This window comes from Orcinus orca, chromosome 19, assembly GCF_937001465.1.
Source record: "Orcinus orca chromosome 19, mOrcOrc1.1, whole genome shotgun sequence".
In the NCBI taxonomy this organism is placed as follows: Eukaryota; Metazoa; Chordata; class Mammalia; order Artiodactyla; family Delphinidae; genus Orcinus; species Orcinus orca.
In genome coordinates, this window is record NC_064577.1 from 39,321,964 (window position 1) to 39,337,577 (window position 15,614).

The 15,614-nt window shown below is 37.7% G+C and overlaps 2 protein-coding genes across 10 annotated transcripts in view; one reads left to right on the top strand and one right to left on the bottom strand.

Moving 5' to 3' along the window:
* The window catches only part of GPATCH8 (G-patch domain containing 8), a 99,042-nt gene that overhangs the window by 58,860 nt on the left and 24,568 nt on the right, over positions 1-15,614 (top strand). For 7 of the 9 annotated variants that reach the window (XM_033416948.2, XM_033416946.2, XM_033416953.1 and 4 more), the window contains one exon: positions 11,533-11,604. The exons of the other annotated variants lie outside the window; for them this stretch is intronic. In XM_033416948.2, the coding sequence (XP_033272839.1) occupies positions 11,533-11,604 (72 nt within the window). The remainder of the gene's footprint in view (positions 1-11,532; positions 11,605-15,614) is intronic. 9 annotated transcript variants of the gene reach the window in all.
* Positions 8,493-8,989, bottom strand: LOC101275827 (60S ribosomal protein L23a-like). Its single transcript, XM_033416955.2, has one exon. It carries the CDS (start codon positions 8,966-8,968, stop codon positions 8,498-8,500), a length of 471 nt encoding a protein of 156 aa, XP_033272846.1. The 5' UTR covers positions 8,969-8,989; the 3' UTR covers positions 8,493-8,497.

Below are 15,614 nucleotides of genomic sequence, written 5' to 3' on the forward strand. Positions count from 1 at the left end.
TGGAATGCCTACAAAAACTATATAGGAGACATCATAGTTAATATTGAAAAGTCGAAAGCTTTCCTTTTGAGATGGGGAAACATAACAGGGATACCTGCTGTCATTGTTTGTATTAAATATTGTTCTGGTGGTCTTAAGCAGCACAGTAAGGCAGACAGGCAAAAACAAACAAAGATGCAAGAGATGAAAGGGAGAGACAGAACTGTCATTGTTTGCAGGTATGATTATGTTCATGATATCCAAGAAAATTTACAGATTAGTTACACAAATAACAGTTTAGCAGGATGCTAGATACAAAATCATACATTTTTTTTCAAAATCATACATTTAAATTTTCATATTAGAAAATGGATATAACAAAAATGTCACCAACTGTAATAGCAAAAAAAAATATATGAAACACTTGGGTATGGATCTAATGAGATGCGGGAGACTTAAGGCAAAAATTCTGAAGCATTATTTAGAGGCATTAAAGAACAATGAATTTTAAAAATGAGATTTTTTTTATGATCATGAATTAGAAGACTCAATATTGTAAAGGTATCTGTTTTCCCCCAATTTTTCTATATATTCAAATCAATCATATAAAAATCCCAACAGGATTTTGTATGGAATTTTGTACGGAAGTATAAAGGGCCAAGAATAGTCAAAGCATTCTTAAAGTATAAGATAGAAAGCTACAGTAATTGAGACATGTGATATTGGCATAAGGATAGACCAGTGGAACAGAAAAGAGAGCCCAGTTGCAGACCCTTACATATTTGACCACTTGATAAGACAAAGATGGTATTGCAGAGAATTGGGGAAAGAATGAATTTTTCAGTAAAAGGTTCTGAGACAGTTGGTTATCCATATGGGAAATAGTGAATTTGAACTTCTACCCCATACCATACAATTATCAATTGCAGGTGGATTAAAGATTTAAATGTAAAAGGAAAAAACATAGAGCTTAGAAGATACAGAGGATTTTCTCTATTCACCGCACCTGATGTTATTTACTTATTTTTTATTTCAGTGATATTTTATAATGAAAATTGTTGAGCATACAGAAAAAATGAAAGATCTATATAGTGAATACCTATATACCTACCACCTATATTCTACAATTAACACTTATATAAATATTGTTTTATTATATATCAATCACTTTTTTAAGTCCCTTTTTTTAGTTCCTAAAATATCTTTTTGATTCTTTTCCCCAAAATTTGCTATTTTTTTGTTTTTTAAACAAAAACAAAATTTTTTGCCTTTTGGTTACTATTTCTGCCTTTTTTAAAAAAACATTCTAAATGTTCTTATTTTATAATTTCTTTCAAATCTTCTATTATCTGTAGTACTTTGTAAGTGTTTTCGTAGTTTGCTGCTTCTGACTTTCTTGCAGTGGTTTGTTTCCTTGTGTGGTTTGCAGTTTTGATTGTCATCTCATTCTCTGGATGTTTTTCATATCCTGGATTTTAGAGGGGTTCTTATCGGGCAGTTCCATATGTGCTTTTGCTAGAGACTCAAGTCTTTAACTGAAGACCTGAGAACTTTATATGGACTGGTTTTAAAATGTTAATACCTAAGCTAAGGGTTCCTGCTTTGGATGAAAGGTGTACATTCTTTAGGTCCACCGATGACTGTGGTCTGAAATTCCAACCTTCTATGCATGACCTTTTCCATTTATACCTTGGTAGATGGTGAGTTTTTTGATGCGTTCAGGGGATAGCAGGTGATGATGTAGTGCTGTTTTTCTAGTCCCTGTTTCAAGGATGGAGACAACCATTCATCTCTCTGAGCATTTCGCAGGGAGAGCTTAGTAGGCCTTCTACCATCAAGGTCCTGAGGCCTCATCTTTAGGTGCCTAGGGATTGCCCTGTCATGTTGAGCTCAGCTATATGTTAATTTTTCTTTCTTTTTTTTTTTTTTTGCGATACGCAGGCCTCTCACTGTTGTGGCCTCTCCCGTTGCGGAGCACAGGCTCCGGACGCGCAGGCTCAGCGGCCATGGCTCACGGCCCCAGCCGCTCCGCGGCATGTGGGATCTTCCCGGACCAGGGCACGAACCCGTGTCCCGAACCCGTGTCCCCTGCATCGGCAGGCGGACTCTCAACCACTGCACCACCAGGGAAGCCCTGTGTGTTTTATTTTATCCAGAGTTATAATTTGGGGAAATCTCTCTCTTCCTTCTCTTCCTTTTTTTCTTTCCCTGTTCTCTTTTCCCTACCCCTTTCTTTTTTTTTTTTTTTTTTTTAAACTTTTTTTTTTCTTTTTTTTTTTTTGTGGTACGCGGGCCTCTCACTGCTGTGGCCTCTCCCGTTGCGGAACACAGGCTCTGGACGCGCAGGCTCAGCGGCCATGGCTCACGGGCCCAGCCGCTCCGCGGCATGTGGGATCTTCCCGGACCGGGACACGAACCCACGTCCCCTGCCTCGGCAGGCGGACTCCCAACCACTGCGCCACCAGGGAAGCCCCCCTACCCCTTTCTTTATGCACTCTTCAACCCATTTAGACTGGCTTTAGCACTTTGCACTGAACCAGTTTATTCAAGGCTGCAAAATACCTTTATTTGCTAAATCCAGTAGACCTTTTAAAGTTCTTATTTTCTTCCACGTCCTGCTTCTTTGCATCATTCAATACAATTGACCACTCTTTTCTCTTTAAAACAATTTCTTTTCTCTTGCTTTTGAAGATTTTATAGATTCCTCCTCCTTATCTCTCTTGCTGCTTCTGTATAGATTCCTTTGTTGACTCCTCTTCTGCCTGAACTTTTTTTTGTCTCTTCTTATTTATTTGTTATGCTTAGAACATCTCATTTTTTATTGGACTCAGACTTAGAAGTAGAAGCTCTCAGAGAAGACAGCCTCCGTCTATTGACAATCTGTTCCTGGCGTTTTCCTTTGGCCTTCTTTATTGTTGCCAGAAGTTTAGCATATTCTGCAGCCTCTTCCTTATTTTTCTTAGTACGCTGTTTCTTCAGAGCAATACGCTGACGTTTGTGTTGCAGAACACATGGAGTAACAAGATGGTGAATCTTGGGTGCTTTGGTCCTAGGTTTCTTACCTTTGTTTAGGGGTTTTCTCACAACATACTGGCGGACATCATCTTTATTTTTTATTTTTTTTAACATCTTTATCGGAGTGTAATTGCTTTACAATGGTGTGTTAGTTTCTGCTTTATAACAAAGTGAATCAGTTATACATATACATATATCCCCATATCGCTTCCCTCTTGCGTCTCCCTCCCTCCCACCCTCCTTATCCCACCCCTCTAGGTGGTCACAAAGCACCGAGCTAATCACCCTGTGCTATGCGGCTGCTTCCCAGCAGCTATCTGTTATACGCTTGGTAGTGTATATATGTCCATGCCACTCTCTCACTTTGTCCCAACTTACCCTTCCCCATCCCCGTATCCTCAAGTCCATTCCCTAGTAAGTCTGCGTCTTTATTCCCGTCTTGCCCTTAGGTTCTTCATGACCATTTTTTTTTTGTTTTTTAGATTCCATATACATGTATTAGCGTACAGTATTTGCTTTTCTCTTTCTGACTTACTTCACTCTGTCGGACATCATCTTTAGAGAGATTGAAAAGTTTGTGGATTCTGCTAGCTCTTTTGGCGACAAGGCACAGTAGTATCAGTGAGTCAGGAATATCCTTCTTCCCTTTTTTTACGATGACCAAATTGAGAACACTCAGATTTGCATTCACAATGCAACCCCGTACAGATTTATGCTTTCTTTCTCCAGTCCTCCTTGGTCTGTAGCAGGAATGCCCCTTACTCAGTAGCAGGCGGACTCGGCCATGGGTCAAGACACCCTGCTTCATGGGGAAACCTTGTCTGTCGTTCCCACCACTGATTCGGACCACATAACCCTTCCATTCTTCACCCAGAGCGTCAGCAGCAACTTCTGTGGCCATACGCTTCTCATAAAAGGTATGAAGTTTTCGTTCATTGTTCACTTCAATGAGTTTCTGGCAGCCAGTAGCTGGGAAAGAGATGTTCCGCTTTATCCTGAAGTGGCTGATTGCCTCTGAGGTGCCACAAAAAAGAGCTGCCTAAACTTTAGATGTTGGAGTTCTTCAGGTTAGGACCTGGGCTGTCTTTTTCTGTCTAACCACTGTCCTTAAGCATAGCATCATCATGCCACTGTTTAGAAATTTTTCACGTGGTTGGCTTTTATCCTTTAGGTCTTAGCTTAAATATTACTTCAAAAGAAATCTTTCCTAACCACCCAATTTAAATAAATCCTCTACTTTATTCTCTTGCAACACTCTCATATATAATTTATAATTATAAATTTTTGCTTGTAACCTTATTTATAGGCTGACTGTGGTACTGGAAAGAAAGGGCCTTGAGGAGAGAAACTGTCTATTTGTCTGGCAATATATATACTGCATCCAGTATAGTGCCCGGCACATAAGTACTCAATAAATAAGAGTTGAACAAATAAATTCTTGGAAATGATGGGGAAAACCAGGTCTATTTGATATACTATCAGAAATATAAACATTTTAGAGAATACATTTTTATTGTTTTTCAAGTAAAAGTTACACTAGCAAGTAAATAATAAATACATGAAGTAGCCGAGTAATTCACAACCTCATTAGATTACACATTATATTTTGAGGCCCTTTCTCCTCCGACCAAGAAATTATTTCACTTTTGAACTCTGTGGTAGGTACAACAAGAATTACTTACTCCCATTTTATTGCTCAGACTGTTTATTCAGAAATCTTGTCAACTTTGAATTATACAGCTTGCGAAACCCTCTCCCCTTCTTGATGTCACTCCTTTATTTCATATTTGTTCTTCACCTTCACATGACCTCGGAACCTTGACTTTAGTAACTTAGCCCCTCCTTAATTTATACTTCTTGAGCACCACAAATTGACTTTTTACTTCTCTCAACACTTTGATTCCAACTTCTTTTCTTCCTAATCCTTTTTTTGTCATACCTACTCACCAAGAACCTATCCCCACTCAGAAATATTTGCATTCTTCATTTCTGCGTCTTTACTGTAGTGCAGTGTGGGACTGGTGCCAACTCACTGGACTACCAGAACTGCCAAGGAATCCTTTTACGCATCAACTCCCTCTTAGTCTCTTCAGCTGTCATTCTCAAACATTGATCTTTAAGCCCTCATCTTCCCTCAGCTACCCTTGTCCTTCCTCCATCTTCCCTTACTCCTAGTAGAAAACTTAAAGAAAATGTGAACTATCAAATGGGAGTGCCTTCTTCTACCTGTAATATCTGCCATCAAACTTGGGTCTATCTCTTCCCATCCTTAATATTTCTCCCTTGTTTCATAATCTGTCAAATGAAAATTCCTAACTACATCTGAATTCTGGATCCTAATCCTCTCTGTATTATCAAGGACCTTACATCTTTTTTCCTATCTTGGCAAACTCACTTTGCACTCATTCATTTCCTGTCACCAATAAACATGCTCACACATTCTTGGGGGAAAAGAACCACTAAAATTACAAAAAAAAACCCTAACTCTGTTGACTCTTACTCTCTGTAACTGCCATCTTTTCTTTTTACTTGTCTTAAGAACCAAAATTCTGAAAGGATAGTCTCTACACTCACTGCCTTCTATTCTTTTTTTTTTTAATTTTCATTTTTATGAAAGTTGTACATAGTTTTAAAGCAAATAGCTTTACCCATGCTTTTAACTGAAAACAAAAACAAAAACTGCAGTCCCGTTTTGATACCCTTAGTATCTTGTTAAATATTGATAAGATATTTTAAAAATATGTGTAAGATATGAAGAGTAACTACAGACACTTGTGTGTCTTCTGCTCAGTTTAAGAAGAACATTATCCATAACTTTATGATCCCGTCCCATTTCTTCCTCCTTCAGAGGTAAGCACTGTCCTGGATTTTGTGTTTATCATTCACTTGCAATTTTTCAGGTAGGTTTTTGCTGTTGTTGAGATAAAATTCACCGTTTTAACCATTATATAATACAGAGTTTAGTGACTTAGCATATTCACAATGTTGTACAACTGTCACCACTAATTCCAGAACATTTACATCACCCCAAGAAGAAACCTTGTACCCTTTAGCAGTCATTCCTCATTCCCCCTCTTCTCCCTCCCCCAGCAACCACTTTCTGTCTCTATACATTTGCCTATTCTGGACATTTCATATAAATTAAATCATTCAATATGTGGCCTTTTGTATCTGACTTCTTTTACTTAGCATAACGTTTTCAAAGTTCATCCATATAAATAGCATGTATCAGTACTTTACTCCTTTTTAGGGCTGAATAATATTGCATTGTATGAATATACTAGTTTGTTTAATTATTCATCAGTTAATGGACATACGAGTTGTTTCCACTTTTTGGCTGTTATGAATAATGCTGCTTTGAATGTCTTGTACAAGTTTTTGTGTGAATATATTTTTCAATTCTCTTTTGTATATACCTAGGAATGGCATTGCTAGTTATATGGTAACTCAGTGTTTAACTTTTAAGGAACCGCCAGACTCTTTTCCACAAATGGTTGCACCATTTTGTTTTCTCACTCGTACTATATGAGAGTTACAATTTCTCTACATTCTCATCAACACTTATTGTTTTCTGTCTTTTCTATTATAGCCATCCTAGTAGGTGTGAAGTAGTAGTACCTTCTTGTGGTTTTGGTTGAGCATCTTTTCATGTGCTTATTGGCCTTTTTTTTTTTTTTTTGCGGTACACGGGCCTCTCACTGTTGTGGCCTCTCCCATTGTAGAGCACAGCCTCCGGACGCGCAGGCTCATCAGCCATGGCTCACGGGCCTAGCCGCTCCGCGGCATGTGGGATCTTCCTGGACCAGGGCACGAACCCATGTCCCCTGCATCGGCAGGCGGACTCCCAACCACTGCGCCACCAGGGAAGCCCCTTATTGGCCTTTTTAACTATGTTCTTTGGAGAAATGTCTTCAGATCTTTTGCCCATTTTTTAAATTGGGCTGTCCTTTTATTGTTGAGTTATAAGAATTCTATATGAATTCTGGAATGAGTCCCTTGTCAGGTGTATGACTTGCAAATATTTTCTTCCACTTTTTGTTGTCATTTCACTTGATAATGCCCTTTGGTGCTCAGAGTTTTAAAATTTGATGAAGTCCATTTTATCTTTGTTTCTTTTGTTGCCGGTGTTTTTGATGTCATATTTAAGAACCCATTGCCTAATCCAAGGCCATGAAAAGTTACACCTATGCTTCCTTCTAAGAGTTTTATAGTTTTAGCTCTTAACATTTAGGTCTTTGATATATTTTGAATTAATTTTTATATGTCATGTGGGCTTCCCTGTTGGCGGAGTGGTTAAGAATCTGCCTGCCAATGCAAGGGACACGGGTTCGAGCCCTGGTCTGGGAAGATTCCACATGTGGCGGAGCAGCTAAGCCCGTGTGCCACAACTACTGAAGCCTGCGCGCCTAGAGCCTGTGCTCTGCAACAAGAGAAGCCACGGCAATGAGAAGCCCGCGTACCACAACGAAGAGTAGCCCCCGCTCACCGCAACTAGAGAAAGCCCACGCACAGCAACGAAGACCCAACACAGCCATAAATAAATAAATTTATTTTTAAAAATTTTATATGTCATGTTTGGTAGGGGGTCCAAATTCAGTCTTTTGCATGTGCCTACCCAGTTGTCCCAGCACTATTTGTTGAAAAGACTGTTTTATCCCCATTGAATGGTCTTGGCCATTCGAAAATCAGTTGACCATAAATATATGGGGTTTTTCCTCTCAATTATTGGTATATTCCATTGATCTTTATGTCTTTGCAGTAACACTCTCTTGATTACTGTTGCTTTGTAACAAGTTTTGCAATTGAGAAGTGTGAGCCCTTCTACTTTATTCATTTTCAGGATTGTTTTGGCTGTTCTTGGTCCCTTGTAATCCTATGTGAATTTTAGAATCAGCTTGTCAATTTCTACAAAGAAGTCAGCTGGGATTCTGATAAAGATTATGTTGAATCAGTAGATCAGTTTGGGGAGTATTGCCATCTTAACAATGTTAAGTCTTCCAGTCCATGAACATAGGATGTTTTTTCATTTATTTACGTCTTCTTTATTTCTTTCAATAATGTTTTTTTTAAGCTCTGTTTCTTTTGTTAAATTTAATCCTAAGAATTCTCATTTTTTATGCTACTGTGATATTTTTATATTGATCTTGTATCCTACAACTTTGCTAAACTCATTTAGCAGCTCTAGTAGGTTTTTTTGGTGAATTCTTTAGGGTTTATTACATATAATACCATATCATCTGTGAAAAAAGATAGCTTTACTTCTTCTTTCTCCCGTCTGCTTTCCCATCTGGATGCCTTTTTTTTTTTTTTTTTAACATGTCTAATCGCCCTGCTGAGAACTTCCAATATAATGTTGAGTAGAAATGACAAGAGCAGATAGCTCTGTCGTAGAGGGGAAGAGACATCTTTGTTCCGATTTTAATGGGCAAGCTTTCAGTCTTAACTTTTTTTTTTTTTTTTAAGTGAAAACTTTTATATTTTGAATTAGTCAGCTGGACTCAGTTTAGATGATCCCAATTTTGTTGGCAACATCCAAAGCGTCATAGTCAGGAGCCAGTCGAACATATGCCTTCTTCTCTCCATCAGGCCTGATCAGGGTGTTGACCTTAGCCACGTCAATGTCATAGAGCTTCTTCACAGCCTGTTTAATTTGGTGCTTGTTAGCCTTGACATCCACAGTGAACACCAGTGTGTTGTTGTCTTCTATTTTCTTCATGGCTGACTCGGTGATGAGGGGGAACTTGATGATGGCATAGTGGTCAAGCTTGTTTCTCCTAGGGGCGCTCTTCCGAGGATATTTGGGCTGCCTCCTGAGCCGCAGTGTTTTGGGCCGTCGGAAGGTGGGTGACGTCCGGATCTTCTTTTTTTTGTGGCTGTGTACGCCTTTCAGCACTGCTTTCTTGGCCTTCAAAGCCTTTGCTTTGGCTTCGGCTTTGGGAGGGGCAGGGACTTCCTTCTTCGCTTTCGGCGCCATCTTCGTGAAAAGGGGGGTCTTTAACTTTTAAGTATGATGTTAGCTGGGGGGTTTTCATAGATGCCCTTATCAGATTGAGGAAGTTCCCTTCTATTTGTAGTTTGTTGAGTGTTTTTCTTATGAAAGGGTGATACATTTTGTCAAATGCTATATTTGCATCTATGAAAAAAATAACATGAGGTTCCCCCCACCCCCATTAATGTGGTATATTATATAGATTTCATTTTCATATGTTGAACCACCTTTGCATTCCTGGGATAGATCCTACTTGGTCATGGTCATGGTGTATAATCTTTTTAGTATGCTGCTGGATTTGGTTTGCTAGCATTTTGTTCAGGATTTTTGCATCTATATTTATAAGAGATGTTAGTCTGTAGTTTTCTTGTGATGTCTTTGTATCAGGGTAATACTGGTCTCATGGAATGAATTAGAAAGTGTTATCAACTCTTTTATTTTCTCTTCCTTTTTAAGATGGTTTTACCATGTGTTTCATATCCCTAAATGTGTATTGTTTAATTTAACTGTTTTTGACTTTTATATAAATGGATTCATATATTTCCTGGTATACACGTATGAGAGTTTATCCAGGGTATGGCTTTTATTTGTTATTATTTGATTGCTTTAAAGTAGTTAAACCTGTGTGTTTTTCCTAAACACTGCTTCACCTGTAGCCTGTGTATATTGATATATAATGTTGTCGTTATCATTTTTTCCCTAGATATTCTAGTTTCAGATTTGTAGAAAGGCCTTTTTAAAAATGTTAATTCCCAGTTTCATTGTACTGTGTTCATATATGTTGCTCATATTATTTCTTCTTTGGGGGATTTATTATGGTTTCCTCTGTAGCCTAGTAGGGTCTTTTGAGGTGAGTGTTCTATGAGTACTTTTATAAAAGATGTATGCCCTATTTTCAGGCACATAACTGTGTTAAAGTATCCTTAAGGTGTTCTGTATCCTTGTTTATTTTTTATCTCTTTGACCTGTCATGTAATGAGATGATTTGAGCCTCCTTGCTTTAGTATGTTCATGTGTTTCCCTTGAATCTCCTCTAATTTCTGTTTTATGGATGTTGCTGCTAGATTATGATAGTTAGATATTAAGATTTTTAGATACCATGAGTTGACCTCATTGACATTATGTACCTTTATCTTGTTTAAAGCTTTTAATGTAAATTCTACCTTGATTGAAAAACCCTGACTCCTGCTTTCATTTTTTGTATATGTATTGCTTAGTATGTCTCCATCCTTTTGAGTCTTTCTGAATCACCGTGTTTTGAATGTGCCTCTTATGATCATCATAGAGTTGGGTTTTGCTTTGTGTTACAGTATGAAAAATTTTTTTTAGTTAATATTTTATATTTTATGTGACAGATATGTTTAGTTCATATTTATCTTTTTAAGTCGCTGACTCTGTGCTCTGTTTTTCTCCTCTGAGTGTAAGGTAGATAAAGCTATAGATAGATGGATAGATATAGATAGGTGGATATAGGTTGGATTATATTTTTGTTTTAATTACCTTTATAACTTAATAAAATTACCTTTCGTTCTTTATTTCTTTTAGAGAGTATCCATCATTTTCATACTGTAAGCAGGAGAAAGTTTCCTTGTTTCCTCTCTTCCTCCCTTTCATTTCGTCTACCACCTAATATCAGTAAACTTAGTGTGTATGTAGCATACAATTAAATATGGTTGTATAATACTTACATAATTTTCAGTTTTAAATGGAGTTCTTTTTTACGTCTATTATAGTTGTAACGAAAGGCAAATTCTAATTCCCATTTACTTATCTCTACCACCCTCCCCATCTTATATTAGTTATATCATTTCTTTCTTGTGAGGGCGTGTAACATGTACATTGTAATCTGATACCCTAGTAGCCCCACTTCTTTTAACCTCAATTCTACATGTAAATGTATTCAAAGCAGCCTTCCAGTCCTTCTGTTGAGTTTTTCCTCATCACTTCTGCTGTTTATTTCCTAGTAACTTCTTTAAAGGGGGTTGTACAAACAATATTTCCTGAATTATTTATATATATATAAAATATATATAATATATGAGATTATATTTTATATATATATTTATAATATGAGATTATATAATCTCGTATGTTATATGAACCTATAAAAATAATTCAATCACATATATAAATATATGTACATTACAAAATCCTTGGTTAATACTTTCTTTCCTTAGATATCTTGTAGTGTTGTACCACTGGCTTCTGGAATTGAATATAATCCTGAAGGAATTGAATATAATCCTGAAGAAATTGAAGGCTGGGCTAATTTCTCCCTTTGATGGTTTTACCTAGCTGCTCAGAGGAGTCTTTCTTTACCTTTAAGATTCAATAACTTTACTGCAGTGTTGATTATGACCACTGTTTTGGGACTGTTTTCATTGGCACAAAATGTGCCCCTTCAACATGTAGATCAAGGCATGTGGTGGGGGTTTTTGGTTTTGGTTTTGGGTTTTTGGCCTGTATATTTGAAGGGATTTGGATATTTGTATGTTTGAAGGGATGTCTCCCATTGCTCCAATCCAAGTTCTTCCCTCTGCTTTTTCTAGATCTCAGAAATTCTTGATGAGTGCAAGAGATGTAGGTGTATCACTTCAAGTGAGCCGTTTATCATACTTGAAGTATGTTTTTGCTGTCATTTTCTGAAAATCTGCTACTGCTGGCCTTTTTTCACTGCTCACTTGGCCTTGAATGGCTTCTGCTTCATTTCTCCTCACATACTTCTCTTATGCCTTTTCTCATTTTCCAGATCATATCACTATTTTGCTTTTGTGTGGTATTCAAGAGAAAAAGAAAGTTGTTTTCCTGTGTTGCCACATTCATACCAGAAATCCTGGTATTGTTGTTTTCTGTTAGTTTGTTTTTTATGTATCCAGCAAGCTTCCATTACTAGTGTTTGGTAAGAGTTTATTATCTGAAGAGTTTGTTGGATTTTGTACATACTGTCTGCAGATAGTGACATTTCAGCATCATCTTTTCCAGTTTTTACACCGTCCTTGCCTCCCTCCTTCCCTTCCTTCCTTTTCCTTGCTTCCACCCTCTACCTCCCTTTCCCCCTCCCCTCCCATTTCACTTCAGTGTTACCATTTCAGCTACATCTTAGGAGTTGAGGTGTGTCATTTTTATCTCTCAGTTTGAAATATTTTCTACTTGATTATGATTTCTTCTTTACTAAGTTATTTAAAAGTATTTCTTAATTTTCAAATATGTGCCTGTTTTTTCCCCTGATTATTGTATTACTGACTTCTAATTTAATTGTAATACAGAGAATAATACCAGTTGTTTGAAATGTGTTAAAGTGGTCCGTTTTCTTAAATGCTCTGTGTTTACTTGAAAAGAATATGTATCCTCTAGTTGTTGGCTGCAGTTTTACACATATCCTATTTGTTTTGAGACTGTTAATTGTATTCCTTGAATCAGCTATACTCTTACTAAATTTTTTTGCTTGCTTGAACTATCAGTTACTGAGAGAGGAATGTTAATCTCCCACTGATGGTAGATTTTTCCGTTTCTTCTTATAGCTTTGGCATTTTTGCTTATATATTTTGAAGCTGCATACAACTTTATAATTGTTAATAGATTGAGCCTGTTATTATAAAGTGATATTTTTGCCTTAAAGTTTCTTTTGTCTGATATCAATTTTGATAGCTTTATTTTGGTTAGTGTATTTTCTGATGTCTTTTTCCACGCTTTTTCTTTTAGCCTTTTTTTTTTTGTGTGTGTGTTACGCGGGCCTCTCACCCTTGTGGCGTCTCCCGTTGCGGAGCACAGGCTCCGGATGCGCAGGCTCAGCGGCCATGGCTCACGGGCCCAGCCGCTCCGCGGCATGTGGGATCTTCCCGGACTGGGGCACGAACCCATGTCCCCTGCATCGGCAGGCGGACTCTCACCACTGCGCCACCAGGGAAGCCCCTCTTTTAGCTTTTATAATCAACATTTAGTTGGATTATTTGTAGGTGTTTTATCTAGTCTTCCAATATCTTTCCCCCCACCCCAGTCTCTCTTAATTGGAGTATTTAATCTAAATATAGGTAGTGTCATTTCCAGTATATTTGGATTTAAATCTGCCATCTCATTTTGTCCTTTCTATTTTTTCCACCTCCCTTTTCCCCACTTCTTTTCCTCTTTATTTCTGCATTCTTTTGTTGGTCTCAGCAAGAAATAATTGGACTGGGGATGTCTAGCATATTGATGAAGTCACGGAAATGGATTAAATCACCCAGGGAGAAAGGAAAAACACAGTATCAGAGATGAAGAATTCTCTCCATGAGCTTATCAGCAGACTAGACACAGCAGAAGATAGAATCAGTAAATTTGAAGACAAGTCAATATAAATTATCCAAACTGAAGTTGAAAGAAAAAGTAAAAAAACAGAACAGACTATCCAAGATCAATGGGGTAATATCCAGACAGCTTAATACAATATTACTAAAGTCCCAACAGGAGAGAGAAATGGGATAGATTCCAAGAGATGATGGCTGAGAAGTTTTTTCTTTTATTTTTTTAGTGGGACATAAAATTATGACATTTTAAGAGTAAATGAAATATATGGTAAAGTGGTCTCAGGCCCTTGGGAAGAAGAAAATTCAAACTTCTTTAGAACAAGTTAGGCTTCAAAAAACTCCTAGCTAGGGATTTCCCTGGTTGGTCCAGTGGTTAGGACTCAGCGCTTTCACTGCCGTGGCCTGGGTTCACACCCTGGTTGGGGAACTAGGCCACGCAGCCAAAAAAAAAAAAAGAAAAGAAATCCTAGATAAAGCTCCCCAAAACAGAAGATCATAGTCATATCACAAATCCAACTGAGAAACTAGACACTATGGGCTAGAGTTAATGGAGAAAAAAGAAGAGTAGAGTCAGACCCCTTAAGACTTAAGATATTGGAGTTGTCAGCTCAGATTACAGTGTGTAAAACAAGCATATTTAATATGTTTAAGAATAAAAAGGGATTGAGATCATGAGTAAAGGGCAAGAGACCATATAAAAACTCAATGGGAGGATTTAATAGCATTTTGCACAGAGTTGAATATTAAATTGTAACACATCTGAAGAAGTATCAGGATGCAGGAAAAAATGGAGAGAGGGAGGGCAAGAAAGAAAGAGAGAGAAATGGAAAATACGTGAAGAGTTAGATGATAAAGAATGAGAAGCTCTAATGTGTCTAGACAGAGTTCCAGAACGAAAGAAAGAAAAAGAATAGGGCAGAGGCAGTGTTCAAAGAGGAGATCCCAGAATTTGATGAAAGACACAACTCACAAATTCAGGAAGCCTAATGAATCTCGAGCAAGATAAAAAAGAAGTCTACATGTAGACACGTCCTGGTAAAACTGTACAATACCATAAAAAATACACAATCTTTGAAGAACTGTTGTAGTAACATGGAAGTCAGAATACAGTGTCAATTCTGTTATAATCTAATGGAATGTTGAATGTGCTCAGAGCAAACAACCATCAACCTAGAATTGCACACCCAGCAAAAATATCTTTAAGAGTAGAGATTAGGGCTTCCCTGGTTGCGCAGTGGTTGAGAGTCCACCTGCCGATGCAGGGGACACGGGTTCGTGCCCTGGTCCGGGAAGATCCCACATGCCACAGAGCGGCTGGGCCCGTGAGCCATGGCCGCTCAGCCTGCGCGTCCGGAGCCTGTGCTCTGCAACGGGAGAGGCCACAATGGTGAGAGGCCCGCATACCGCAAAAAAAAAAAAAGGAGTAGAGATTAAAAATAGATAAATTTTTGGATAAAATTTGCCACCAGAAGACTCTTCTAAAAGAAATTTCAAAGAAAGTATTTAAGAAAGAAAGAATGTGATTCCCTTTGAAAGACTTGAGATGCAATAAAGAATCTCTTATAATCAATATTTAATTGGATTGTATGTGGTTTTTTTGTTTTCTGTTTTTGCGGTACGCGGGCCTCTCACTGTTGTGGCCTCTCCCATTGCGGAGCTTAATAGCCAGACAACATAAAATTGCCCAGGATGCTGAGAGAAAACTATTGAGAAGGATCGAATAGGGAAAAAAATCATAATGTGTTATATATTCACTTTTCAATTTTAACTAATTTATCCAAATGAGTTCAATACTGGCATTCCACAAAATACATCAGCCTTCTCTTGCATACTGATTAAATAGCTCATGTGAGAAATAGTGGAGAGATGTTAGATGATAGAGATGCTTTGAAAGTGTATCCAAAAGATACTAAACTGAATAAAAGAAAGGCAGATTGTAGAGCCTTTGAAATGAGATTTATCTTTAGGTCTGTTAACTAGAAGGAGCTACTTATCTACCCTGCTGTAGAAGGCTAGCAAGGAATCATTTATCATTCCTTTCCCCTTCTCATTCTTCTGTGCTGCTTTATAGCAAATGAATATTCTCAACTTGCTTTGAGATGTCTAGTTTTTAAGTGGAACTGCTGAGGCAAATTGGACCACTTCTTTGGATCAGTCCCACAGTTTTGAGCCAAAACCTCATTAAGACTAATAGATGACCAACATATCTGTGTTGGCTTTTCAAAATTAGCAGTGCATCTTATTTGGAGAATAATCTTGTAGTGTTTAACCCCATAGCTGGCCACAGTCTCAAGTAATGCTTTTTGCTATAAAGTCTAAAAAGTTGAACGTTAATAGTTACTCCAGCT

Bases quoted from the DNA above. Each gene is read 5' to 3' on its own strand.
- LOC101275827 (XM_033416955.2), bottom strand. From the start codon at position 8,968: ATGGCGCCGAAAGCGAAGAAGGAAGTCCCTGCCCCTCCCAAAGCCGAA.